Source organism: Phoca vitulina, unplaced genomic scaffold, assembly GCF_004348235.1.
Source record: "Phoca vitulina isolate PV1807 unplaced genomic scaffold, GSC_HSeal_1.0 scaffold45, whole genome shotgun sequence".
Classification (NCBI taxonomy): domain Eukaryota; kingdom Metazoa; phylum Chordata; class Mammalia; order Carnivora; family Phocidae; genus Phoca; species Phoca vitulina.
This window is the reverse complement of record NW_022589748.1, coordinates 2,274,560-2,301,724: the sequence shown is the minus strand read 5'-3', so window position 1 is coordinate 2,301,724 and position 27,165 is coordinate 2,274,560. Positions and strand designations below refer to the sequence as shown.

Below are 27,165 nucleotides of genomic sequence, written 5' to 3'. Positions count from 1 at the left end.
AAGCCAGGAAATAGACTACAAACCAGGACCAGCTGAAGGTAAGTACAGAGCCTATTCCAGTGTGTGTTGATTTCTAAGGCCCTTTCAGCTCTATAAATGCACGGCACTAGGAATCTTATATAAATGCTTAATTAAAAAAAAAATCAATAGTATTTCTACTCACAATGGCCCTGTCTCCATGGAGACATTGACATGTGCTTTGATTTTCAAATCCTTCTGAATTTTCGGGTCGCAGGCTTGCCTGAAATTGCCCAGGTAGATCTTGCCTGGCATGATTTCAGCAGGGTAGGGCTGAAAGGCATCCAGTTCCTGAGGGAAAGGAAGGAGAAAGGCTGCTATATAGAATACATACGCTATATGTCATAGAACAAGATATTCTTTCCCCAGGGAAGAAACTGTTTTTGGTTTTTGTTGTTGGATTGTTTTTTGTTTTTGTTTTTGTTTTCTGGTTCTTGAAATGTGGCTCAGCATTAGAAAGATAATCCAGAATAATGAATGAGACTGACTTGCATGAGGAGTTAGAAGGCTGACAGTAACAGGATGGAGCCACTGAGCCATGGGACAGCATGCTGCATCTGAACGTGGACATCCCACTTAGCCCCCATGACACCTGTGTGCACTTTGCTGGGTGCACAAAGACTGGCATCTGATGCAGAACTGCATAAATCCAGAGCGTGTCCAGTAGGGGGAGGGGGAGGGTGGGAAGCCTTATATTATTACATATTATAATTGTATTATATTATATATTATCATTGATGGGACAGCCCTTTTATTATATAATTATATATTATAATTATCTTATTAATAACACAATTACAATTGTATTATATTTTTGGAGGCCACCAGAATTTTAACACCTTCTTAAAAGAAAAAAACCACTAAAACTACTCACATAGAGCCTATTTGTCATTAGGAACTAAATTCTGATGAGTTCTGATGTAGACTGGTAGGGAGGACAGGACACCACTTAAATGGGAGCTCACTGGAATTCCAGGTCCAAAGTTATGATATGAAAAATTGGGGTTTCTTTGAAAAACAAAGACACAAAGAGCAAGATGATTCCTACATTCCCCCAAAGTGTGTCCTAGAAAACAGTGGTCCCTCGCAATGCACTGTGAAAAAAAAGGATTTAGAGAATCAAGTACATATGGGAAGCAGTACCTAGGATATCCCTGTCTCAGAAATTCACAACGTACATTACCAAGTAAAGGCAGGAGAAGTAAATGGCAGTAAAGAAATCCGATAACTACAGCCACTATGGAAAACAGTATGGAGTTTTTTCAAAAACTTACAAGTAAAACTACCATACGATCCAGCCATCCCACTTCTTGGTATATATCCAAAGGAAATGAAATCACGATGTTGAGGGAGTATCTGCCGTGTTCCTTACAGCATTATTCACAGTAGCCAAGACACAGAAATAACCTAAGTGTCCATCGACAGATGAACAGATAAAGAAAATGTGGCATGTATACAGAATGGGAGATTATTCAGTCCTGAGAAAGAAGGACATCCTGCCATTTGTGAGCTTGAGGGCATTACTCTAAGTGAAATACAGGAATACCTCATCTTATCGTGCTTCATTTTATTTTGTTTCAGAGATACTGCAATTTTTACAGATTGAACGTTTGTGGCGACGCTGCATCGGGCAAGTCAATCAGTGCCGTTTTTCCACAGCATTTGCTCCCTTCGTGTCTCTATCACATTTCGGTCATTCTCACAAAATTTCCAACCTTCTCATTATTATTATATTTATTATGGGGATCTGTGATCAGTGATTATCTGTGATCAGTGATTATGACCCACTGAAAGTTCAGATGATGGTTAATATTTTTTAGTAATAAAGTATTTTTAATTAAGGTATGTCCACTATTGGGGCGCCTGGGTGGCTCAGTCAGTTAAGCGTCTGCCTTCAACTCAGGTTATGATCCTGGAGTCCCAGGATTGAGCCCTGCGTCAGGCTCCCCGCTTGGCAGGGAGTCTGCTTCTCCCTCTGCCCTTCACCTGACTCGTGCTCGCTCTCTCTCGCTCTCTGTCAAATAAATAAAATCTTAAAAAAAAAAGGGGGGGGGTATGTCTATTTTTTTTAGACGTAATGCTATTGCCCACTTAACATACTACAGTATAGTCTAAACATAACTTTTATACACAGCAAAAAATTCATTTGCCTTGCTTTATTACAATATTTGCTTTATTGTAGTGGTCTGGAACCAAATCCACAATATTTTCAAGGCATGCCCGTAAGTCCGACAGAGAAAGACAACTACTGCATGATCTCACTTACATGTGGAGTCTGAAAAGGCCAAATTCATAGAAACAGAGAGTAGAACAGTGGTTGCCAGGGGCTGGGGAGTGGGGGAAATGGGAGATGTTGGTCAAAAGGATACAAACTTCCAGACATAAAGAGGCACAAGTTCATGGGGACTTCAGTTAATACTGTGTTATATACTTGAAAGTTGCTGGGAGAGTAGATCTTAAATGTTCTTACCACCACACACAAAAAAATGGTAATTAGGTGAGGTGATGGTTAGGTTCATTAACCCTATTTGGGGATCATTTCACAATATACAAATGTATCAAATCAACACATTGTATACCTTAAACTTATATATATGTCAATTATATCTCAATAAAACTGAAGGGGAAAATTTACAAAATCTGATTGTTCCAAGGAAAGATTATGAGTGTCAACCAGGTGGTTAGAAAAAATTGTCATCAAATAATAATTTACAAACTAGTTAGGAAACAGCCAGTAAAGCATGGCAGGCTAAAACTATTCTCAAAGTGTACCTCTGAGGAACTGCTAAAAACCTTCCTACTGGTTCCTCGGGCCGACTTTGTAGTCCAGATGTTTATCATAACACAGTGGCTACATGTTTATTATTGGCATGGGTTGAAAATCACTCGTGATATTTAGTACAAAAGCTAAGCATAACCTCAAGAAAACAAACAAAAACCACACTCACGTTGTATAAACTGTTGTTTCCAATATGATCTGTTTGGAGGTCCCTTTCTTGTGTGAGTGTTCCACGGGAAATGCTGACCTATGTGATTTCAAAGGTCAAACCTAGTTCTAAAATTCCTCTGGCTCCAAGTCAGACTCAGAAATAAGCACCGCAGGCTACTTTGGCTGTCCAGAGGCTTCAGAGCCTTCTGGCCTTAGCACATCGCCCCTCCCAGTGAGCCCACTGCAAGCCCACATCCTTCCCAAGCTGTCGGCCTCAAAAAGCCTTTCTCAAAGAGCAGACAGCAAGCCGAGCTGATGCTCAAGTGTGCGAAAGGGACGCAGGACCCTTCTACCTGCAGACAGGCCCGCTCGATAGGACCCAAAGCTTCCCCAGAGCTCAGGCTGACCACACCCAGGATGCTCAGCTTGCTGGAGCCAAAGGACACCCTCCTAGTTTCACCTGGAAAATCTCACTGAACACCCGACACAGATCTATCAACTCTTCCTGCTGCTTTCAAACCAGCTTCCTTTCCTATGGCTGTGTGGCAGGGAAAAACACACCGGGCTGGTAAGAGCAAGCGCGTGTTAATTCTAGATGCCATGATTTTGACACCCACACCCATAAGGATGTCCAAACTGAGCCCGCTGCCCTCCCCCACACTGCCTCTGCCTCCCGTGTCCCCCACCTGTCACCCACACCGGGAACCAGGGTACTAATCCCAGGCTCCTCCCTCCCCGCATGTCCCGCCCTCACCCCCCCCATGTCTAATCAGTGCCACTACCCAAGTGTTTCCTGAATCTGTCCTCTCCTCACCATCGCGGCCTTCCGCCTCCCCCAGAACCCCCTGGCAGCCCCCACGGGTCTGCCTTCCACACCACGATCGCTGGTGAACTTTCTCAAGTGCCATCTGACAGCACCAGGCACCCCGGGGCTCACCACCATCTCTCTCTGGTGTGGGCTTCACGTTTTGGTCCCCGAACCTTTTGCTCCAAGTGAAATCTCATTTAAGGGAGGCCACGTGTAAAGCAGAGGAAATGAGAAGTCACTCTGTCTAAAGGCCACGTTCAGCGCCGCCACCTGCCCTCCTAGAAGGAGTTCCTTGGGGAGCAGCAGGGACACCCCTGCTTTCCAGTGTCTCAGAGCACATAGCAGAGGGGAGTGGGGCTTTCACTCGTGCCCCTGAACTACTAACAAAGGTCCCAAAGCAGGGAGCGACAAATACTAGGTGCCTACACTCTAAGGAGGGCCACAGACACCTAGGGCAGAACCCTGCTAGCTGCCACCACCATCCACCACGCACCCCTCTTCCCAGTCTACCTGAGATGGGGCGAGGGCAAGTCTCAGGGGTATACACATGTCGACACTGACCAAAATGTACATTTAAATACGTGCACGAACTTACTGATGAACTTACTTACAGGCTACTGAACCTTACTAAAGCTTGTTTTCCAAAGGGAAGGAGGTGAGTTATCAGCAGGGTGAGGTTTGCAGAAATACTTATTTTGCACAAGGAAAAGCCAGTAAGGGGTGCTCCTCTAGGAGTGAGCAGTGCCTGGCAGGACAGGGAGACTGGGGGGACACCAGTGAAGCTGAAAATCATAGTGTGAAGGAGTGCAGATGTGGTCAGGGGGTCATGGACTGCCAAAGTAAAACAAGGAATTGGGGGTGCTTCTGGCAGGAAGTCTCGGATGGTTTTCTTTGAAAGATTCTTAGTAGCAGATGGGGCCCATAAACCGGGCCCCAAGGAAACCAGCAGCTAAGGCCACCAGCAACATACAGAACCGGGCTGGAACAGAGTGAGAAGGCCTGGCCCCACTGACGGGCAGCCAGTCCCACAAGACAGGCCCCACCCTGGACCCCCAGCACGGAAGTCACAGGCCCAGGAGCAAGGAAGAGAGGAGAGGTCCCTGCAGCTAACCCACACCCCTGGCCACTCCCACCCCAGCCAACTGAAGACTTCCCAGCTCTGGGGGATGGGAAGAGATGAGACTTAATTCAGATCTGAGATTGGAAGGTTAAACTAGCCTCACTTGTACTGGCCTGATCGCTCTTCTTCTCTTTTAAGAAATTATTTTAAAAATGCGCAAAAGTAGAGAGAATAGTATAATAAACCCCTGGGTCGATCACCCATTTGCAAATATCATCAACTAATGGCCGGTTTATTTTAGCTCTATCCTCACCCACTTCCCAACACACCCCAGATTATTCTGAAAAGCCAGACGTCATATTGTTTTACCCCATAAATACTTCATTCTGTATCTCTGAAAGATCCAGTTGATATACACATTTCCCCTATCATTTTATGATTAGCTTAAAAGTGGTCAGAATTTCTGGAATGTGCCCAAGATGCTGCTAAGGGCAAAGAGCCAAAGGTAATTACTAGAAAGAACGAAGCCCCCACATGTCTACATCCCACTGCATTCAGACTCTTCAATAAGCCCCCTGCTGTATGATGCCCTCCAGGGACCAGCCCCTGCCTGTCGGTCATGGCCACTCCATGGCCACTCCGTGCCTGCCTCAGCCACCCTCCACCCACCTCTCTTCCTAGCAAGTTCCTCCTCCTCCTTCTGGTCTGGCTCCAGGAGGGGCCTCACCTCACCTGGGGTGCCCCTTGTCTCTCCCACTAGCCAAGAACTCCTCATAGGCAGGATGCTAGCTTGTCCTTTTTGTGTCCTCTGGGCTTGTGGGTCCAGACAGCTGAGAATGGACAGGCAGCCTCAAATTGTGGCGCCCCTGCCTGTCTTTGATGACAGCCTCACATCCAGAGCTCCCCCTGGGACCCCTGCCCTCTGGACGGGCCCCACCTCTTCACCACCGTGCTGACTCTGGCCTGAATCCAGCGATGAGAAATTTACCCTCGTGGCCTGGACCTCCTGGCTGCCCCAGGTCCATTTCCCAAGTACAGTCTCCGTCCCTTCCATCATTCCCATGTCACCCAACTCCTCTTTCCCCTATCCTGCTCCCCATCCCTTGGTCAACCAGGGGGAGACCATGCTTCCATCCGAGCCTGCCTGGGCTCAGTACCCTGCCTTACCTGTGGCATCCAGATGATCTTCTGTGTCCGGAGGAAGTGGTACCTGGCCGAGAAGCGTTCGTAGCCTCCTTTCAGGATGCAGATGGGGTGGTGGGTGAGGTGGGCCAGCACCCTGCCACACTCCACGGCAGCTCCGGGCCCCAGTTCTAAGAGCAGAGACCAAAGAGGTGAACAGCCCCTGTGTGCTCATCGTTTGCCTAAAGCTCCAGTTGACGGCCACTCGATTTGGAAAAGCAACGGTCTGGGAACCTGAAGGAAATCTAAATGGAGAGGAGTGTTAACAACTCAAATTTAAGCCACTTGTTACCAAGTAAGTTGATCCTTCTTTTCTGTAAATTCTTAGATGATGCAGATCTCCACATTATTGCAAGGAAAGAGGATTTAACAGAAGGGAAAGGTCTCTCGCATATACACATCACATATCATATACCAAACCATTCACCTAAGGTGGGTAAAGTAATGGTTTTCAGTATATTCACAGAGTTGTGCAACCATCACCCGAGAAAAGAAACCCTGTACAGGCTAGAAGGTTTCACTCCTTCCTTCCCTTCAAACACCCAGGCGGAGTGTTCCAATTTCTCCACATCCTCATCGACACGTGTTAGTATCTGTCTTTTTGATCGTGGCCGTTCTCGTGGGTGTGAAGGGACAGCTCATTGTGGGTTTGACATTGATTTAATCTTAAGTGCCTTCACTGCTCTGCAGAATCACTAGGAGACTCTATGAAAATTAGATATCTATCAGCAAGTTTGCATAATTAAGGCTAAGCCAAGATACGCTCCCCCCGCCCCCGCCGAGGCCACGATCTGAGCCCTAAAGACAAATATCTCACTGCAGACTTTGAAGAACCAGCTAAAAAGGGAAAGGGAAAGGCCGGGACTCTGACTCTGACTTCTATATTGAACCTCTGGCCAGAGAAAGCCAGTTCCAGCAGGGGCTGCTGAGGACAACAGGGGCCCGAGACCAATCTGGAGGACTGGATCTGGAGGAAGAGCCTTGGGGTCAGCAGCCAGGCCAGGAGAGAAACTGTGGCTGGCGAGAGACAGGAGCCAAACCCTATCCTAGAAGGCCTGGCTTAGAAGCCAGAGTCCCCGGTGTCTCAACACCATCTCCCTCTTGAGCAAGAGACTGAATAATGGCTGAGGGGTCAGAGGGTTCAGGCGAGCGGAGTCCCAGGACACACTGCTGCTGTCTTTAAGCCAGACAGCCGCTCTCCCACCAATGTCACATGACCCACTGGAGGCTTATTCACCGGGGTGCCATGGGGTCAGTGCCGGAGAAAGCCCAGTTTCCAGGAGAATAATTAGAGATTGCAGAGGAAAGCCATGAGGACAGTCCGGGGCCCAGGCTACCCAGCCACAGATATGATGGGGTTATTAACATTAAATTTATTTTTAGTCCCATTAATCTGGAGTTCTCCAATGACACGAGGCTTCGCACACTTTGAATTGGGGCACCCACTACTTCAGGAGGACGAGAGACCCCATCCAGGCCAATGGGCTCTCTACTCAGCAGCGAGTTTTAAGTTAAATTACTTTGGGTCCTTAGCCAGGCAACTGGCTTGAAAGTCAGGCTTTGTTCAGAGAGGAGGAGGAAAAAAAAATGCCCACATTTCCAAAGCTTCCCCCCACAGTTATGGTGAACGCCCCAGCCCAGGGAACCCCACCCACACCTGTCAAGAGCCCCGTCTGAAGGGTCTATAATCTATATGTTGCAAGGAAGGCAGGCCGATTTAACATAAGGGAAATGTCTCTCCTCCAAGAAGGGGGCTGCCCTTTGCCTGGTGAAAGGAGTTTAGAGAAAGAGCCCAAGGGAAGGTACTCTCCAGGTTCCTAAGAAGAGACCCAGCTGAGAAGGTAAAAACACCATGTTTGCAGGGACAGGGGTGCTAAAAACCACCTGTGCCCCACTTCCCACTAGGAATCCTGAGACAGCCCCCCCCCCAGCAGGGCGGGAGAGGAGAGAAGCTGCCATAGCCCAGGGACCAGCAGCACCTGTGGAACACCTGGGCAGGAGGTCACAGTGCTAAGGGGAGGGAACCCCTCCTGACTCACCCTAGACGGGGACATTTCAGCCACAGACACAGCAAGGATAGAGGCCCGTGGCCCAAAGCCAGCAAGAGAGGACTACACAGAGTCGGACCCCTGCTTCTAGGAGGTGATGGAGGCTCCACACATGACCAGATTCCCTTGGGGGGTGGGGAGGTGGGTGCTTAACAGTAGAAAGGGGAAGGGGATGGGGAGAGAAACCTCAAAATGGTCTTTTACCCCAGAGACTCTGCATTCACCTGAAAGATGCCATTTTAAAGGAGAAAAGTGCCTTGAGTGGACAAGGTGAGAGTGTGTGTATGTCCGTGTGTGTGTGTCCGTGTGTATGTCCGTGTGTGTGTGTGTGTGTGTGTGTGTGTGTGTACGTACACATGCATGCAATTTGGGGTTTTGCTGTGTTGTTTTGCGGTTGTGGTTTCCTACTGAGAATGGGGGCTCCATGAGGTCATTTATAGAACATAGAGGGGGTTATCTTTATTGACCACCGTTTCCTGTGGTTTTAGGGTCCAGCCTACAATCCTGGGACTGCAGACTGGCACCAACCCGATAAACTTGGGGAAGAGGGCACGATATCCTGGCGAAGGACCTCCTGTGAAGACTGGTTTTATTAAAGGTGGAAGCCTAGCGCCACCCAGTGACCGCTGCTGTGAGCGCCCGGGCCCATGGAAACCCCCACACGTTCATGGCTGAGCCACAAGCCGCAGAGCCCCTAGGCCAACGGCAAGGGGTTGTCAGCCCCAAACCAGGGGCTGGGTGGAGAATATAGGGGCGCCTCAGAAAACAGGTAAGATTAGAGCCCACCACTATTTAACGCTCCGGCTTGGGACTGGAGCGACTTTGCTTTGCTCTCCTGCTCTGCTATCCAGGCCTTGGGAGACCAGACAGAGCCAACCTGCCCGGGGTTCGAATCCCAATCCCACCACTTACTAGGTGTGGTCGTTTCAAAAACAGTCCACAAATTCTTTCAAATACAAGAAAGAATATTTGAAAGAATATAAAGGGAGGTTGAGTCTGATTCCCCACCCCTTGAGGGTAGACTGCATTCAGTGACTTTCTTCTAATGAACAGAATGGGGCAGAAGCGACCAGAAGTCTCAGGACTCCGTCGCAAGAGGCATGTGGCTGTCCCTTGCTCTCCCGCTCTCCTAGATGGCCCGCTCCAGGGGAAACCAGCTGCCGCGTCGTGAGGCCATCCAAGCGTTCCTACAGAGAGATCCAGGTGGCAGGGAATGGAAGCCTCCTGGCCATACCCGTGTGAGGCCCCTCGGATGCAGATCATCCCGGCCCAGTCAGACCTTCAAATGACAGGGACCCTAGCCAGCACCTCGACTGCAATCTCAGCAGACACGCCATACCAGAACCTGGTACCGGTTAATTAATATTTGCTGTATTAGGCTACTGAGTTTGGGGGCAATTCATTACATGGCAATAAATAACTAACTCAACACGTGTGGGACCTTGAGTGAGTTACTGCATGCACCTTTCTGGGCCTCAATCTCCGCATCTATAAAATGGGGATGTTACCTATTAGAGACCATTCTCCATGGCCTCTCAGGTTTCTACGTGTCCTGTGAGCAAAGGTACTGGCTTTTCGAGAGTATCTGTATATCAAACAGCCTCGGAAGATAGATCGTTTCTCCCTCTAGAGCTAGGGGCAGGCAGGCTTTCTGCCCGTTATAAAAAATTCAGGCCCTGGGAGCACCCGGGTGGCTCAGTCGGCTAAGCATCTGCCTTTGGCTCAGGTCATGATCTTGGGGTCTTGGGATCGAGCCCCGCATCGCATCAGGCTCCGCGCTCAGCAGGAAGTCTGCTTGTCCCTCTGCCCCTCCCCCTGCTTGTGCTCATGCTCTCTCTCAAATAAAGTCGTTTTTAAAAAAAGAAAAGAAAAAAAAAGATTTGGTCCCCTGAGCTCAGGGTTCTCCTGTAATACAACCCACGGTGTGGGTAGGTTTTTCTTGGCCCTCTTCTTGTCACCCTGTGAGAATGGGGGCTCGGGCGACAGGGCAAGGAGAGGAGGACATTCCGGTTACTTTCACTGCTCTGACCCGGGAGCCTCACATCCTCTGCCAGCACCCATGAGGCTATGGCAGGCTCACCTGGCATTTTGCAAGGAAGGAAACCCCTCAGCCCCTCCCCCGCTCTTGGCATAACCCATTTCTCAGGGGTGTGTTCTGCAGGAGCTGACCCAGGGAGAGCCTTCGGTGTGGTTCCCAGCGTACCGCGAAAGGGCTCCATCACCACCAGCTGCTGCTCCGGCCGCGCTCCTAAAAACCTACCGTGTCTACTATCTTCGGTGTTGTCCTCCTCGTTGTCCCCTCTTAAGGCGATCTCCAGGGTGCTGGTGTTGTTATCATACACCACACAGTATTTCACGCACTCCAGATCCACAGACTCCGGGAGAAGATACTCATTTGCTCTCTAAAGAAACCACAGAAGAGGTCTGTTGGCGGGTGGTTCAGCTGGGCATATACTCCCCGCACTCCAGCCCTGGGTGCAGCTGGAGGGAGGACCGTGCCCATTCCCCTGACTACACACACAGGCCCGGAAGCACCGAGAAGGGACCAGAGAGTGTGCTGGACGCCGAGCACCTTCCACACCCACACGACCTGCTGTGGAAAAAGCTGGCCAGAGCTGACCGGACCAGAGACGGTGTCCTCACTTAAGAGCTGGTCTACCGAGTGGCCTGTGGCCCACTAGGGGGCCTGGCATGCATTCTCTCAGAGCAACCAAAGTGAGGACATCCTCTCTCTAGGGGAAAGTAGTTGGTGATGGAGGCCAAATCCAAAACCTGCCATAAGAAGGGCAATAAGCAGAAGGCTTGGATAAGCAGAAATCACGAGCAAGCGGATATAATGCGGCAGACTCACCTGCAGGCTCTGTTGAGAGTGGGAACTTTTGTTCTTTTGTAGTCATTGATGTACTCTGAGCTTCTAGAACAGTACCTGGCATGTGGCTATAAATACGGTCAGAGGGAGGAAAGGGCAAGCAGGAACCAGGACGTCGTGAGTAGCCGGGAGCCGCTGCGTTGCCAGGAAGGCAGACCACGGGGGCAGGAACAATGCCCAGGACCCCAAAGGGTGTCCCAGAGCTCGAGGAGGCCTGGCTGGGTGGCGGCTGAGAGGTTAGTCTTCACGCATTTACATGAATGTAAGGCCTTCCCGAAGGCGCCCACTACTCAGGGGATCCCGAGCCTGACTCCGTCCCTTGCAACCTTGTCTGGCTGTCAGAGATGGCCCCACAGAGGACCTGCAGGTGGGGTAGGGTGAGTTTATATCGATTCTACTACAAGGCAGTCAAGCAAGGCCCGTGGAGGGACAAACCAGAAAGTTCTCTGGGACTGAGCAGGGAGGAATCCCATTTGTCTGGAGGAACTAGGAGAGAGCCGGTGCTCAGGACGAGCAGGGTTTGCATGGATAATGAGGGAAGGGGGGTTTCTGGGTGTGGAGATGAACATGAGCAAAGGGGAAGGGAGTGGAGATGTGGAGCAGGTGGGAGAGCAGGACAGATGTGGCTGGACATTGACTTGTTCACTCAATAAGCATACGTTGAGGGTCCACCCTACGTTTACGCCGTGTGAGGTTCTGGAATACAGAAGTTCAAAGCAGCACAGGCAAACTCCCCGAGTTGGCCCAGAGGACTCAGAAAGGTTGTGCACAGTGGGAGGGATTGGAGCTGGGGCTGCAAGGGCGAGGGGAAATCTGCCAGACTGACAAGAGTGGGGAGAACGTTCCAGGCAGAAGGAACAGCTTCCGGTTGTTCACTTTAGTCAACAAACGTGCTGAGCCCATCCCAGATGCCAAGGACCAGATGGAGCCTCCGGGATACAGATGAGCAAGGCACATACATTCCTGTGCTCCCAGCAAAAGGTCTGGAGGCCTGAGAGAGCAGTGCGCTGGCGCGGGTCGGGGGGTGGGAGGGTGGGGGGATGCACAGGTACTCTGTCCTAGATTGAGAGACCATTGGTTGGGGCACCTGGCTGGCTCACTCGGTTAAGGATCTGCCTCCAGCTCAGGTCATGATCCTGGGGTCCCAGGATCGAGCCCATGCATCACATCAGGCTCCCTGCTCAATGGGGAGTGTGCTTCTGCCTCCCTTCCCCCACTCCCGTTCCCACTCCTGCTCTCTCCCTCACTCCTTCTAATAAATAAAATCTTAAAAAAAAATAAAGTACACACCAATTGTAGGATATACTGCAATTTCAGAAATGTTTGAATATGGGGGGTGGATATGTGCATCTTAGAACCAAGGAAACGCAGTAGGGCAGTACTGTTGAGGTGCCAGATGAGAATGGAAGTTTGCATGGCTGGGGCGCCCGGGTGGCTCAGGCACTTAAGCATCTGCCTTCGGCTCAGGTCATGATCTCAGGGTCCTGGGATAGAGCCCCGCGTCGGGCTCCCTGCTCAGCCAGGAGTCTACTTCTCCCTCTGCCCCTCCCCTTGCTTGTACTCTCTCTGTCTCTCTCTCTCTCTCTCAAATAAATAAAATCTTTAAAAAAAAAAAAAAAAAAAAGGAAGCATGCATGCTGGAGAGGGAGGCCAGGAGCACCCAGTTGGGGGCTGTGTGTCCTGCTGGGGCCGTGCTGGGGCTGTTGGCAGGAAAGTTGGGGAGGGGAGCCAAGAGGTGTCAGCCTGGCTGAGGCCCAAAGAATGTCTCTTCCAGAGCTGGGGGTGCTGCCAGAATCAAAAGAGTATGCAGATATGAGAGTGGAGCCAGAAACCAGAGGTTGAAGCCAGCCAACTGAAAACCCCGGAAGTGGGGCTGGGCTGGGGGAGCAGCAGGTAATGATGGGTTTGGGGTGGGGAGAGGGGGGTGTTAGGCAGCGAGCTTATCCTGCAATCAAATGCTCTAACCACTGAGCTATACCCCCCAAGCAGCAAGCTTATCTGGAAAAATGGCTGAGCCAGGGCCCAGGCTCCCTGTCAAGTTCAGCATGGCAAAGGGCCAGAGATGGAGTGCATCCCAGCACAGCCGCAGTGGGAAGGGAAGGGGTCAGTGTTGCCAGACAAAACTTTAGAAGTAAAACTGACAGGACAGCTAATTGCAGTTGGACAGCTGACGCTGGAAGCCTGAGTGAAATCTCTGAGCAAGAAGGTGCACTGACAGATTTAGAGCAAGGACGAAGTAGTGATCTTCCTCAGGCAGCAGCAGGAGAAAAGGAAGCTGAACCAAGGACACAGAGGAGAAACCGGGGAAGACAGACCTTGGGAGAAGAGGGCGGAGAATGAGGTCGGGATCCTGAGCGGAGGCTACCAGGCTTGGCAATGACCTGACAGAGAAGACACCCTGTGGGGGTGGGGAAAGAGGCCTCAGTGCAGGAAGGGGGCATGGTGACTGAGTGCAGGGCTCTGTCTTTTTAAGAAAGGTGGAATAAGGGGCACCTGGGTAGCTCAGTCAGTTAAGCGTCTGCCTTCGGCTCAGGACATGATCCCAGGGTCCTGGGATGGAGCCCCGCATCGGGCTCCCTGATCAGTGGGGAGTCTGCTTCTCCCTCTCCCTCTGCCCCTCCCCCTGCTTGTGTGCTTGCACACACTCTCTCTCTCTCAAGTAAATAATTTTTTAAAAAAAGATGGAATGGGGGAGGAGCAGGGAAACAGGGAAGGGAAGGAAAGTGGCTTCTATCTCTGGATTATAGTTTTTTGTTAGTTTATTTATTTAAGTAATCTCTACACCCAGAGTGGGGCTCAAACCTGCAACCCCTAGATCAAGAGTTGCTTGCCCTTCAGTCTGAGTCAGGCTGGATTATAGTAATTATCTCGATGGTTTATTATTGTCTGTTCCCTGAGTAGGACAGAAGACAGTGAGCCAAGGGCATCTTGTATTCCGTTGTATCCCCCAAGGTCTGGAACAGTGCCTGGCCCATCAAGGAATTAAATCAGCATTTGCTCAGTGAAGCTGTTGGCCATGATGGGGGGTGGGGACACCGTAGGGAGCACGTAAGGGGTGTGGGAGACCCTCTTGGTGGATGCACAGGGGTGGTCCTGCCTCTGCTGCCCCGTGTCCCCCACGCTGCTGCCTCCTGGATCTAGGATAAAATCCCCCATTTCCCCCCACCCTCCTGTAAGGTGGCCAGCCTGCCCCACATTCGGACTCTGCCACTCTACCTTCTTCACTCGACGGGCTGTAATCACATGGCTTTCATCATACTCCTGTTTGGAACGCACATCTAGAAAGGAAAAGTATTTAATAACCGTATTTGCAAAGGAGCATACGATCAAACTACTTGGAATACTTGCACCATCCTCAACATATATTTGTTTGGCAGCTGGGTGATAATAATTGTCAGTTTAAAACAAGGCATGTGGGGCGCCTGGGTGGCTCGGTCGGTGAAGCGTCCGACTCAGTTTCGGCTCAGGTCATCACCTCAGGGTCGTGAGATGAAGCCTGTGCCAAGCTCCAAGCTCAGCGGGGTGTCTGTCTGGGATTCTCTTTCCTTCTCCCTCTGCCCCCCTCCACTAGCGCATGCTCTCTCTCAAATAAATAAATCTTGAAAAAATAAGAAAAAATAAAATAAAACTCAAGGCTTATAGTTCCACTGTGCTAGGCTGCCCACATGACTCTCCCGCCCCATCATACCCATACCCACACATCCCCTTAAGGGGTAGGGAAACTTTGTATCTTTGATTCAAGGGAAGTTTTCTCTGAGGTCCAAAAAAGTCGGGAGGGGAGAAATCAAAGCCGGAGTGAGCTCATACTAAATGCCCCATGGAATTTTAGACCCAAATTCAGACTTAAACCTAAGAACTGAGGTTCTAATGCCCCTACTAGGGCAGACGGTATGACTGATGTCCTCAAAGTTGGGAGGAATGTGAACAGGAACAGAGAGCCTTATCCATAAATCCTAAAAAGGGATGTTATCCAAAACATCATTGTTTTTAAGATTTTATTTTTTAAGTAATTTCTACACCCAACATGGCTCAACCTCACAACCCCGAGATCAAGAGTCACATGCTCCACTGACTGAGCCAGCCGGGCACCCCCAAGACATCATTCTTAAATTCAACAAGAAAACAAACAACCTGATTTAAAAATGGGCAAAAGACATGAACAAACACAGCACACCAAAGAAGATATGCAGGTGGCAAACAAGCATAGGAAAAGATGCTCCATGTCATGTCATCAAAGAAATGCAAATTGAAACGACAAATAAGAGACCCCTACATGCCTATTCAAACGTCAAAAATCCAAAACACGGTCAACACCAAATGCTGGTGAGGATGTGGAGCAACAGGAATTCTCATTCATTGCTAGTGGGAACGCAGAATGGTAGTCACTTTGGTAGACAGTTGGGCAGTTTCTAACAAAACTAAACATACTCTTTTTTTTTTTTTTTAAGATTTTATTTATTTGAGAGAGAGAGAGAGAGAGCACAAGAGGGGGGAGCGGGAGAGGGAGAAGCAGACTCCCCGCTGAGCGGGGAGCCCGATGCAGGACTCGATCCCGGGACTCCAGGATCATGACCTGAGCCGAAGGCAGTTGCTTAACCAACTGAGCCACCCAGGCGCCCCACTAAACGTACTCTTATCAATAATCCTGCTCCCTGGTATTTACCCGAATTATTGAAAATCTATGACCACAAATGTTTATAGCAGCTTTTTTCATAACTGCCAAAAGTTCAAAGCAACGAAGATGTCCTTAAATAAGTGATGGATAAACCGTAGTACATCCAGACAATGGAACAGTATTAAGCATGCACACACACACACACACACACACACACACACAGAGCTATCAAGCCAGGAAAAGACATGGAAGAGAGTTAATACAAGCGAAAGAAGCCAGTTTTAGTCTACCTACCATACGGTTCCAACTATAGGACATTGCTGAATACACAAAACTGTATAGACAGTAAAAAGATTAGTCATTGCCAGGGGTTAGTGGGGAAGGAGGGATGAATACGCAGAGCACTCAGGATTTTTAGGGCAGTGAAACTATCCTGTATGATACTGTCATGATGGACAGGTCACTATAAATTTGTCAAAACCCAGAGAATGTACAACACTAACCCTACTGTAAACTCTGGGCTTCAGGTGATAACGAGGTATCAAAGTAGTTTCATCAACTGTAACAAATACACCACTCTGGTGGGGGCTGAGGATAGTCTGAGAGGCAATGCTTATGTGGGGGGACAGAGGGACTTAAGAAATCTCTGTACTTTCTGCTCAGTTTTGCTATGAACCTAAAACTGCTCTAAAAAATCAAGTCTATTTCTTTTTAAAAAAAGACATAAGAAAGCACTAACCAAAAAAGAAAATACGGGCAAACCTAATCCTATTAAAATTAAGAACGTCTAAAACCAGAGAGGGAGACAAACCGTAAGAGACTCTTAATCTCAGGAAACAAACTGAGGGTTGCTGGGGTGGTCGGGGGTGGGAGGGATGGGGTGGCTGGCTGGGTGATGGACATTGGGGAGGGTATGTGCTATGGTGAGTGCTGTGAATTGTGTAAGACTGATGAATCACAGACCTGTACCCCTGAAACAAATAACTCCTTCTATGTTAATTAAAAAAAAAATTAAGAATGTCTACTTTTTCTCATTAAAATACAACATTAAGAAGGTGAAAGGGTAGGGGTGCCTGGGTGGCTCAGTCAGTTAAGCATCTGACTTTAGCTCCGGTCATGATCTCAGTGTCCTGGGATCAAGTCCCAAGTCAGAATCCCCACTGAGTGGGGAGTCTGCTTGTCCCTCTCCCTCTGCTCCTCCCCCTGCTCATGCTCGCTCTCCCTCTCTCTCTCTCTCTGTCTCTCAAATAAAATCTTTGGGGCACCTGGGTGGCTCAGTCAGTTAAGCATCTGCCTTCGGCTCAGGTCATGATCCCAGTGTCCTGAGATCGATCCCCGCCTCAGGCTCCCTGTTCAGCAGGGAGCCTGCTTCTCCTTCTCCCTCTGCCACTCCCCCTGCTTGTGTTCTCTGGCTCTTCATCTCTCTGTCAAATAAGTAAATAAAATCTTTTAAAAATAAAAAATAATAAAATCTTTAAAAAAAAAAGTGAAAAGGCAAGGCACAGAGTGAGAAAAAAATCTGCAATACAAGTAACAAAAGACTTGTAATCCAGAGTTTTTCAATCGGTGAAAAAAACAGTAACAAAAACTTCAGACATCTGAAGATACCTTTAAGACATCTTTAGAAACAGCTAAAGGCCACAGACCGAGGCTGACCCCAGCTCCCCTTAAAATGCCTGCCTGAAAAAACTCAAGGCTACCAAAAGGACTTTCTGTTTGTCCCAGCCAACACCTGAAGATAGGACCCCTGCCTCCCAGTCTCCAGGGAAGGGTAGGAGCCTAACTTTAGTAAGTGCCAGTTAGCAAACCCAGACGGGTCTCACACAGGCCACATCCCCTACCCTTCCTGTAACTGTTCACTCTCCCAGTCCCCTGAGCCTCACTCCCGCCCTCCCCCCTCCTTCACTCTCCCTTAAATTAACCAGTCACCTCTGTACAAACCAAAGCAGAGTTCGGTTCATGCTGGACTCTTTCCTATTGCAACAGTATGTTACTGATTAAAATCTGCCCTTACCACTTTCTATTTATTTTTCATTTTAAAATCAATTAACATATAGTGTAGTATTAGTTTCAGAGATGGAGTTTAGGGATTCATCAGTTGCATAGAACACCCAGTGCTCATTACGTCAAGTGCCCTCCTTAATGCCCATCACCCACTTACCCCATCCCCCCACCTCTCTCCCCTCCAGCAACCCTCAGTTTGTTTCTTAGAGTTAAGAGTCTCTTGCTGTTTGTCTCCCTCTCCGATTTCATCTTATTTTTCCCTCCGTTCCCCTATGTTCATCTGTTTTGTTTCTTAAATTCCACATATAAGTGAAATCATATATTTGTCTTTCTCTGACTATTTCGCTTAGCACAATACCCTCTAGTTCCATCCACATCATTGCAAATGGCAAGATTTCATTCTTTTTGATGGCTGAGTAGTAGTCCATTGTATATATATACCATGTCTTCTTTAGCCATTCATCTGTCGACAGACATCTGAGCTCTTTCCATAGTTTGGCTATTGTGGGCACTGTTGCTATAAACATTGGGGTGCATGTGTCCCTCTGAATCACTATGTTTGTATCCTTTGGATAAATACCTAGTAGTGTCCTTACCACTTTAACCACAGCCTGGCTTTGTTTGCCCTTGATGCTACCAACAAAAACCAACCAACCCCATGTAGCTACATATAACAGTATGAGTGAATCTTATAATATAACCTTGAGCAAAAGAAGTCAGATACATGGTCTATATGGTTTAAAAACAGGCAAAACCAAGCAGAGTACACTGTAAGCTCATTTCATTCATTCATATAGATGTGAAAATCAGAAATCATAGTAACCAAATCTAACAGTGTTCACAAAATACGCGATGATCTAGCAGGAACTACATAATACTAGGAAATCACATTAAGATAGTAAAGGAGAAAAACTGTACGTTTATTTCCACAGACGCTGTTAAAATCAGAAACGGAGACCAACCTTGCAAATTCCCCGAGCAGGCAAAACCAGGTCAGTCATACAAACAAAGCTGAATTCTGTTTATTTTACAAGGCTAACTTGACCTGGATTATTTCTTGCTTGTGTCTCTGGAAAGAATAAGCAAGCTTTGAACTGTTTCTCAAGGCTGATAAGAGGGAACCACTGAAAATTGTAATACTGTGACCAGTCCCTGAAAAATAAATCCTCAAGGCTTTCTCACTATGAAGCTTGATCATAAATATACTCCTGAGCCTCATCCCACAGTCTGGTCTGAATGTTCCCAGTTTGCAAACTGTCTTTTTGGTGTATATACAATAATTTTTTACTAACTACTACTTCAATGATTTGTTGGTTTTGCTTTCACTGTTTTGAACCTTCTTTGGCACACAGAAAATTTCAACTCCTATCACGAAAAAAAAAATCCTTAGGAAGTTAGGTATATACAGGAACTTCCTTAACCCCATGGGAAAAACTACTGAATAGCTACACCAAACATCAGTGATTAGTAAAGGGAGAAACAAGACAAAATGCTCACAGTCCCTGTGTCTCTGTAACACCACACTGGAGAGCAAAGGGCACAGCAATGCAGTGAGATAAGAATAAGTAAAAGGTAGGGGCGCCTGGGTGGCTTAAGCGTCTGCCTTCGGCTCAGGTCATGATCCCAGGGTCCTGGGATCGAGCCCCGCATCGGGCTCCCTGCTCGGCGGGAAGCTTGCTTCTCCCTCTCCCACTCTCCCTGCTTGTGTTCCCTCTCTTGTTGGGTCTCTCTCTGTCAAATAAATAAATAAAATCTTTAAAAAAAAAAAAAAAAAGAATAAGTAAAAGGTATAAGAATTGAAAAGAACTGGAGCCGTCATAAATAGGATTGTCTATATTGAAACTCCAACAGAGCCACAAACAATTAGTATTAACAGGAGAGCACATCAAGATTGCTAGATATCTGGGGCGCCTGGGTGGCTCAGATGGTTAAGCATCTGCCTTCGGCTCAGGTCATGATCCCAGGGTCCTGGGATCGAGTCCCGCATCGGGCTCCCTGCTCAGCGGGGAGTCTGCCTCTCCCTCTCCATCTGCCTCTCCCCCCAGCTCGTGTGCATGGACACGCTCGTGTGTGCGCTCTCTCTCAAATAAAATCTTTTTAAAAAAAGATTGCTAGTAGAGGGGAGGGGGTTGGGAGGATGGGTTAGCCTGGTGATGGGTATTGAGGAGGGCACGTTCTGCATGGAGCACTGGGTGTTATGCACAAACAATGAATCATGGAACACTATATCTAAAACTAATGATGTAATGTATGGGGATTAACATAACAATAAAAAAAATTAAAAAAAAAAAAAAAGATTGCTAGATACAACATATAAACATACACACACACACACACATATATATATATATGTATATATATATAAAACAATGGGCTGTAAAAATCGGGGAGAAAAGATAAGGTTTCAAAATAGAAAAGACTTGCAGTAATGCCTGATGATCCAAGCAACAGAGACTAAAGAAATGGATGTGCATACAGGAAATGGTTCAGCAAAATCCTGTAAAACCAGGAAAAGCTACAGGAAAGTAGCAACCGAAGCCCATTCCTTAAGTGATCCTGCGAGCGATGAAGAACCGGTGACAAAGAGAAACATCCGCACTCCTCTACCATTCAGGACAGGACCCTCAGCACCTGCCCAAGCGGTAAGGCATAAATCCCACCTTTCCATCTGTTTTTCTCAGCCCCCAACTTCTGTATGATTTGCAATGGCCTGAGTGCTCTCAGAGGCGAATGCCAGTATAGGATAAGACGTGCAAGAGATTTATGAGGGAAATGTATGTGCGAGAAAAGGAGACAGGGATCTACCAGTCATGATGCAGGTAGGAGCCCTGTGAAGGAGGGAGGGAGGGAGGGGAGGTAGGTCTGTAGACTACAGCGCAGTTCTAAGAAAGTTTTGTCAAGGCAATGGGGAGTCTTCAAGTCAAAGACACCCATGAGAGGGATCCTACATCTTGCAGGAATGGGCTTGCCTTAGTATTCCTGCTGCTCATGTCACTGAAGGCCGGGGGGGTGGGCGGGGGGTTAGGGGGGGTGCAGCCAATGTGGGAGGTGTGCCTTTGGGAAGAATGCAGTGATGCATTTGAGGCCCAGCATCTGGGACCATCAGGCAGTTAAGATTCCTACAGTTGGAGATCCAAGAGGCTTTCTGCCTGGGTCTGCATCTGTCACCCACGGTGACCAGGAGCAGTGAGGAAGGGGGACCATCTGCTCTCTGCAGAGGCCAGCAGCAGGCCCTCTTCCTGCAAACCCAAACAGCAGGAGCATGCTGGGAACATAGGTGGCTGTTGGGAAATGGGTTTTCTCTTCTTTCCAGTGTTTTCTTCCTATTAAACATAATAGGTTTCTAGAGGGCAAGGAGAAGTCCTTGGTACCGTGACCACACCCTCACTGTGAAAAGTTAAATACATTTTTCTCCACTGGAAACAGGATTTTTTTTTTTTAATTTTATTTATATGAGAGAGAGTGAGAGCCAGAGAGATCACAGAGGGAGAGGGAGAGGGAGAAGCAGACTTCCGGCCCAGTGGGGGAGCCTGACACCGGACTCCATCCAGGACCTGGGATCGTGACCTGAGCCAAAGGCAGACACTTAACTGACTGAGCCACCCAGGTGCCCCAGAAACTATTATCAGTTTTTGCTTATCCTTCCAGAAACAGGCTTTGTATGTGATATTTATATCTAAGATATTAGGTGCGTATGTAAAGTGGCAAGCCATTCCTTAGGTTCAGCAACTGCAGGGGTTGGGGAAGTGGAGAGTTGGCCGGGGGGGGGGGGGGGGGGGGGGGGGGTAGAGCCTCTTATTATGGCTTCTGTGTAGACAATAGGAAAGCCTGGTAGCACCCGCTGCAGGCATTGCCTGGGCCTGCACCCTTCTAGAGAGGGTCCTGTATCTTTGCTTTTCTACAAAAAAAGCCTATAGATACAGATTTTAGTAACTAAAATAAATGCCTGCATATACACTAAAAAAAAAGAGGGCACCTGGGTGGCACATTCGGTTGAGCAGCCAACTCTTGATTTCAGCTCAGGTCATGATCTCAGAGTCCTGGGACTGAGCCCTGTGTCTGGCTCCATGCTCAGCGGGGAGTCTGCTTCTCCCCCTCTGCCCCTCCCCCTGACTTGCTCATGCTCTCTCTCTCCCTAAAATAAATAAATCTTAAAAAAAAGAAAAAAAGAAAAAAAAAGTAGAAAGCAAATTTTAAAATAGTAAGTGCCAAAAGGTGACAGCAAAATGGAAGAGAATAAAGAGAATAAAAAGCAAAATACCTGCATGAAAAAAAACATAAAGATAAAAATGCTGAAACATGAATCAAGAGAAAAAAAGCAGCAAGCCTGTTCAGGAGGGGCCCCCCGGTGGGAGGGGACCACCTCCGCCCTTGGAGCTTCCTCTTCCCAAGGAGCCAATTCCCAAAAAGTCTCCTTCCTGAAAAGATCCTAAAAAGGAAAAGTCCAATATGCGAAATGAATCTAAAAGAAAGTACAGCGCCCAGGATCTCTTCCCATAATCACCACTGCTGCTAAAGGAAAACTCAAAAGGAGTCAAAACAGCCAAAAATTACTCTTGGTAGGGAAGAAAATAGAGTGCTCCTTCTTGTAGGAAGGAAAAAGATTACAGCAAATCACCATTTGGTTAATAGAAAATTTCTTGGAAGAAACAGCTGATAAGCAGAAGTTTAATGACTTCTGGTCATTAGGTGGGGCTTGAATTCATGCCCCAAGATCAAGAGTCCCTCGCTACTCCTACTGAGGCAGCCAGGTGCCCCCAGAAGTCATTAAACTTTGGACAAGGCTAGAGTTCTTAATTTGGAATACTGATTACAGTTTATATTCATTCACAGTAATAGTGGATAATAAAAATATTTTAAAGACTGCTTTAGTTGGTGTCCAATGCTGATTTTTAAGTGGTAGTCTTCCTTAAGACTTCATGTGTGCCTACTGATTGTCGCAGGAATTTTAGCAAATCTAAGGGAGTTAGTATACTAAATCAGCAGACACCGAATCTGTTAGCTCATGCATTTAATTGAAATGAGTGGGCCAGGATGATATGTAGTAGTATCTGTCCAGCTACAACTGGTCAGTTTTTTCCCGTGTCTATCCTCCTGTTTCATTTTAGTTTATTCTCATTCCTTGTTCAGCTCTATAAAAGTCGGCATTCCTAACAGCAAATTACTTGAAGAATTTGCCTGCTTTATAGGTTAGCACTTAAATCTTTTTTTAAGAGATAAGACATTTAAATTGAACAAAAATTCTTCCAACTATTGACATGTGTCAATCCAGGTATTTACTTACTCAGTTTTGATCAATATTTACATATATTATCATAAAAACAGTGATTTTGAATTTTTTTTGACTTGGTGTTTTTTTAGTGGCTCAAGATGTCATACGTTGTTGGTTGTTCTAACTTCTGCTGTTAAGTTTTTTCTAGAAATAACATTTATGTTGAACAGTAATACTTTAGATCTATATATGAATATTTATATAGGTATCTTTGGAAGGATACTTTTAGGCTTATTTGCAAAAAGGCAGTTTTCTGACAGCACGCGAATGGGTCAATGAAGAAATCAAGCAAAAATCAAAAGGGCAGTTCTATTTGCTGCAATAGTTTTTTTTTTTTTTTGTAGAATCTTAGTGTGTATAAGTTTGTGAGCAAATGAAACATGCAGGTTCAATACATTGATTTTGATTTTCCCATCTTCTATCTAAGCCAAAATCTGTATTTCATAGGTTATTTATTTTTAATGGATATAGTAAATTCACAGCTCTCAGTTTTGATTTGGCAAGATATCAACAACTAGGCTCTATATTGAATGGATTTTTATCACAAATACCAACCATCAGTAATTTTTTCTGGTCTATTTTAGTACATCTACTTCCTAAATCACAGTGTTAAATCATGTATTTGAGAAAACCCTTTCTTTATAGGTGGTTGCTGTCCATACTCAGCTACGCAGCTGAATAAAAAACTCTAAGTGATATTTGGAAACTGCAAAGCTGGAGGGAGGAGGCAGGATTATTCCTTCAAATGATACAGAATATCACTGGTGAGATTCCAAAGCCATAGACAGCTTGAGAACAAACTCAGGATAAGAGAGGCGGTAGGACTGTCGGCTAGCCAGCCAGCTGCAACTTCCTATAAATACAATGAAAAAGACTGGTGAAACTCAAGTATAATCTGGATTAAAAATTCACACTTGGGGTACCTGGCTGGCTCATTCAATGCAACTTGCAACTCTTGATCTCAGGGTTGTGGGTACGAGCCCCACGTTGGGTGTGGAGAGGACTTAAAAAAATAAAATCTTTACAAAATCATGCTTTTTCAGGGATGTTCACAAACTAGTAGGTGTCCTGGGTGTCCCACGACAGCTTTCTATAGGCGAGGCCTCAAATGAATGGTATTTATCTTGCAATTCAGCCTCTGGGGGCACTTGCATTACAAAGGGTATGGACTCCCAAACTTCTCTGTAGCTTCTCTGGCCAGTCACCGGAGAGTATGAAAGCACGCAACGTAGGATTTTTGGCAATTCTTGCTGATCATCATTACGCGTTGCAGTAAAAGATAAAGTATGGTCCCAGTAGGGGATCTTGAACCACTCTGATCTCCTGGGTTCTATTCCAAAATAATCACTTTTAGATTTCGTTTCTTTTATCGGATGATCTCTTTGAGGCAGGTTTCAGATTTTGGCGGTACGATATGAAAGATCAGGAAAAGCACTGATGAAAAAATCTGATTGGGGCGCCTGGGTGGCTCAGTCGGTGAAGCGTCTGTCTTTGGCTCAGGTCATGATCCCAGGGTCCTGGGATCGAGCCCCACATGGGGCTCCGTGCTCAGCACAGGGCCCTGCTACCTGGCCCCGCTTGTGCACTCACATGCTCTCTTTCTGTCAAATAAATAAAATCTTTTTTAAAAAATTCCGAGAGTGGAGTTTTAACAAACTGTCCCATGACCGCCTCTTTCTACAGGTGAGGTCACAAATGAATTGTAATTATCCTGGTGTTGCTATGGGGGCACCTTATATTTTTTTTAAAATGGCATAAAAATACTGCAGTCTGTGAAAATATTTTACTAGAGATTGAGTGGGACCTAAGACCTTTCTTCCAAAACAAAGGCTTTGATTGTCAGGCCTATATTAGGTTCTGAAACTAAAACTACATATTTGTATGTATTAAAAATTACGTCAATGAGGGGCAGCTGGGTGGCTCAGTCGACTGAGCATCCAACTCTTGTTTCAGTTCAGGTCATGATCTCAGGTCGTGAGATAAGCCCCACGTTGGGCTCCACACTGGACATAGAGCCTGGTTGAGATTCTCTCTCTCCCTCTCCCTCTGGATATCCACATGCAAAAAAATGAAGTTGGACCTTTATCTAACACCACATACACAAATTAACTCAAAATGGATCAAAGACCTAAATGTAAGACCTAAAAGTATAAACTTGAAGAAGAAAACATAGGGCAAAATCTTCATGACATTGGATTTGGCAATGATTTCCTGGATAGGACATCAAAGGCATGGGCAACAAAAGAAAAAAAAAAAGACAAACTGAACTTCATGACAATTAAATCTTAATAAGGGATCAATACCCAGAATATGTAGATAACTCCTAAAAACCCAACAGTTAAAAAAAAAAAAAAAACCTGATTCAAAAATGGGCAAAGGACTTGGATAGTTCTCCAAAAACATACAAATGGCCAAGAAGTACATGAAAAGATATTCAACATCACTAATCGTTAGGGAAATGCAAAGCCAAATTATAATGAGATATTCCCTCCCTCCTATTAGAATGATTACTATCCCCCCAAAACCAGAAAATAACAAGCATTGACAATGATGTGGAGAAATTGGAAACTTGTGAACCCTTGGGTTCACGTAAAATGGCACAGCTGCTATGGAAAACAATATGGCAGCTCTTCAAACATTACAAATAGAATTACCAAAAGATCCCGTGATTCCATTTCTGGTTTATATACCATAAACAAATGAATGAATGAATAAATGAATAGGTAAATAAATGAATAAATATATAAATAAATGAATGAGTAAATGGATGTGTGAATAAACGAGTGACTAATGAATGAATGAATGCAGGGTCTCAGAGATATTTGTACACCCATGATAATAACGTCATCATTCACAATAGCTAAGACGTGGAAGTAACCCAAATGTCTGCTGATAAATGGATGAGCAAAATGTGGTATATCCATACAATGGAATATTATTCAGCCTTAAAGAGGAAAATTCTGCAATATGCTACAACATGACAAACCTCAAGGACATTATGATGCTCAGTGAAATAAGCCAAAAGACAAATACTATAGGATTCCACTTACATGACCTACAGTAGTCAAAATCATAGAGACAGAAAGGAGAATGGGGATTTTCAGGGGATTAAGGGATGGGAGGAAGGACAGTATTTAATGGGTATAGAGTTCCTTTTAGAGTTTACAAGAGGAAAAGTTACGGAGATGGAAAGTGGTGCACATAAGGCGGTATAACATGATGAACATACTTAACACCCCTGAACTGTACATTTAAGAGTGGTTAAGATGGCACATTTTATGTTATGTGCATTTTATCACAATTTTTTAAACTGGGGGAGTAAACATCATAATACAAGTTCACATTTACACAAATTTTACCGTAATGTACAGTTATTCTGCAACTTGCTTTTTCTTGAAATTTTTGAGATTCCCAAGTCTAAATGTGAAGATCTATTTTAACTGTTAGTTAGGGTAGTAGACATTCCTAATCAGTTGTGGTGTGTTGCTTGCATTGTTTCTGTTATGAACAGTGTTGCACTGAAGAACCTTGACCTCTTATTTACATGAAAGAGTTTCTTCAGGATACCTACCTAGAAATGGAATTGCCAAGTTGCAAATTCTGCTTCATTACATTATTGTCAAATTGCCCTCCAAAAAGATTGTATCAATTTGCATTCCCATCATCAGTGTAAGAAACATACCCACCAATACCTGGCTTTTTCAGCCTTTAAGCTTTTTGCAGTCTGATTGATGTGAACTTGTATTATGATGTTTACTCCCCCAATTTAAAAAATTGTGATAAAATGCACATAACATAAAATGTGCCATCTTAACCACTCTTAAACACATTTTGGGACGCCTGCATCTATAGTAAAAATGTAAAAAAAAATACAGAAGCTGTCATCTTTGGGGAGGAGAAGCAATGGGATTGGGATGGGGTACAAAAGAGGGGTACATCTATGCATAACATTTATGTTAAATCTGAGCGGTGGGTACATGGGCATTTATTAGTCTTCCTATATATTTGTTAGATGTTCGAAATGTTTCACTAAACAAGAACACAAGTCTTCTGAGAACTTCTAAATTTAATCTGGAGTTATTTCCAAGTCAAGTGACAATTAGTAGTAGCATTTTAAGCTATGTCAAAGGAGTCTAACAGTTTCCTATAGTCATTTATTCCCCAATCCCCGTAAGCTTGGTGATTCACCTAAAATAGTATTGGAAGGATACAGAACACAACACAGTTTTTTTAAAGCACTTACCCAATAAGCAGAGATAGTTGGGTTCAGTCAGTCGGGATAGTTTTGTGACCTGATTCAAGATGTTGTAAAGCTCTGTTGGTTCACATAAAACCAAACCAGCCATCCTACTGGGAAGAA

The 27,165-nt window shown here is 46.1% G+C and overlaps 1 protein-coding gene across 8 annotated transcripts in view; it reads right to left on the bottom strand.

Moving 5' to 3' along the window:
• STYXL1 (serine/threonine/tyrosine interacting like 1) overlaps positions 1-27,165 on the bottom strand; it is a 63,053-nt gene that overhangs the window by 26,890 nt on the left and 8,998 nt on the right. For 5 of the 8 annotated variants that reach the window (XM_032430735.1, XM_032430739.1, XM_032430741.1 and 2 more), the window contains 5 exons: positions 27,049-27,155; positions 14,131-14,192; positions 10,306-10,447; positions 5,983-6,128; positions 164-309 (listed from right to left, as the gene is read on the bottom strand). In XM_032430735.1, coding sequence (XP_032286626.1) covers positions 164-309; positions 5,983-6,128; positions 10,306-10,447; positions 14,131-14,192; positions 27,049-27,151 — 599 coding nt within the window. In that variant the 5' untranslated portion in view covers positions 27,152-27,155. The remainder of the gene's footprint in view (positions 1-163; positions 310-5,982; positions 6,129-10,305; positions 10,448-14,130; positions 14,193-27,048; positions 27,156-27,165) is intronic. The other 3 variants (XM_032430737.1, XM_032430740.1, XM_032430738.1) reach the window with 1 other exon arrangement.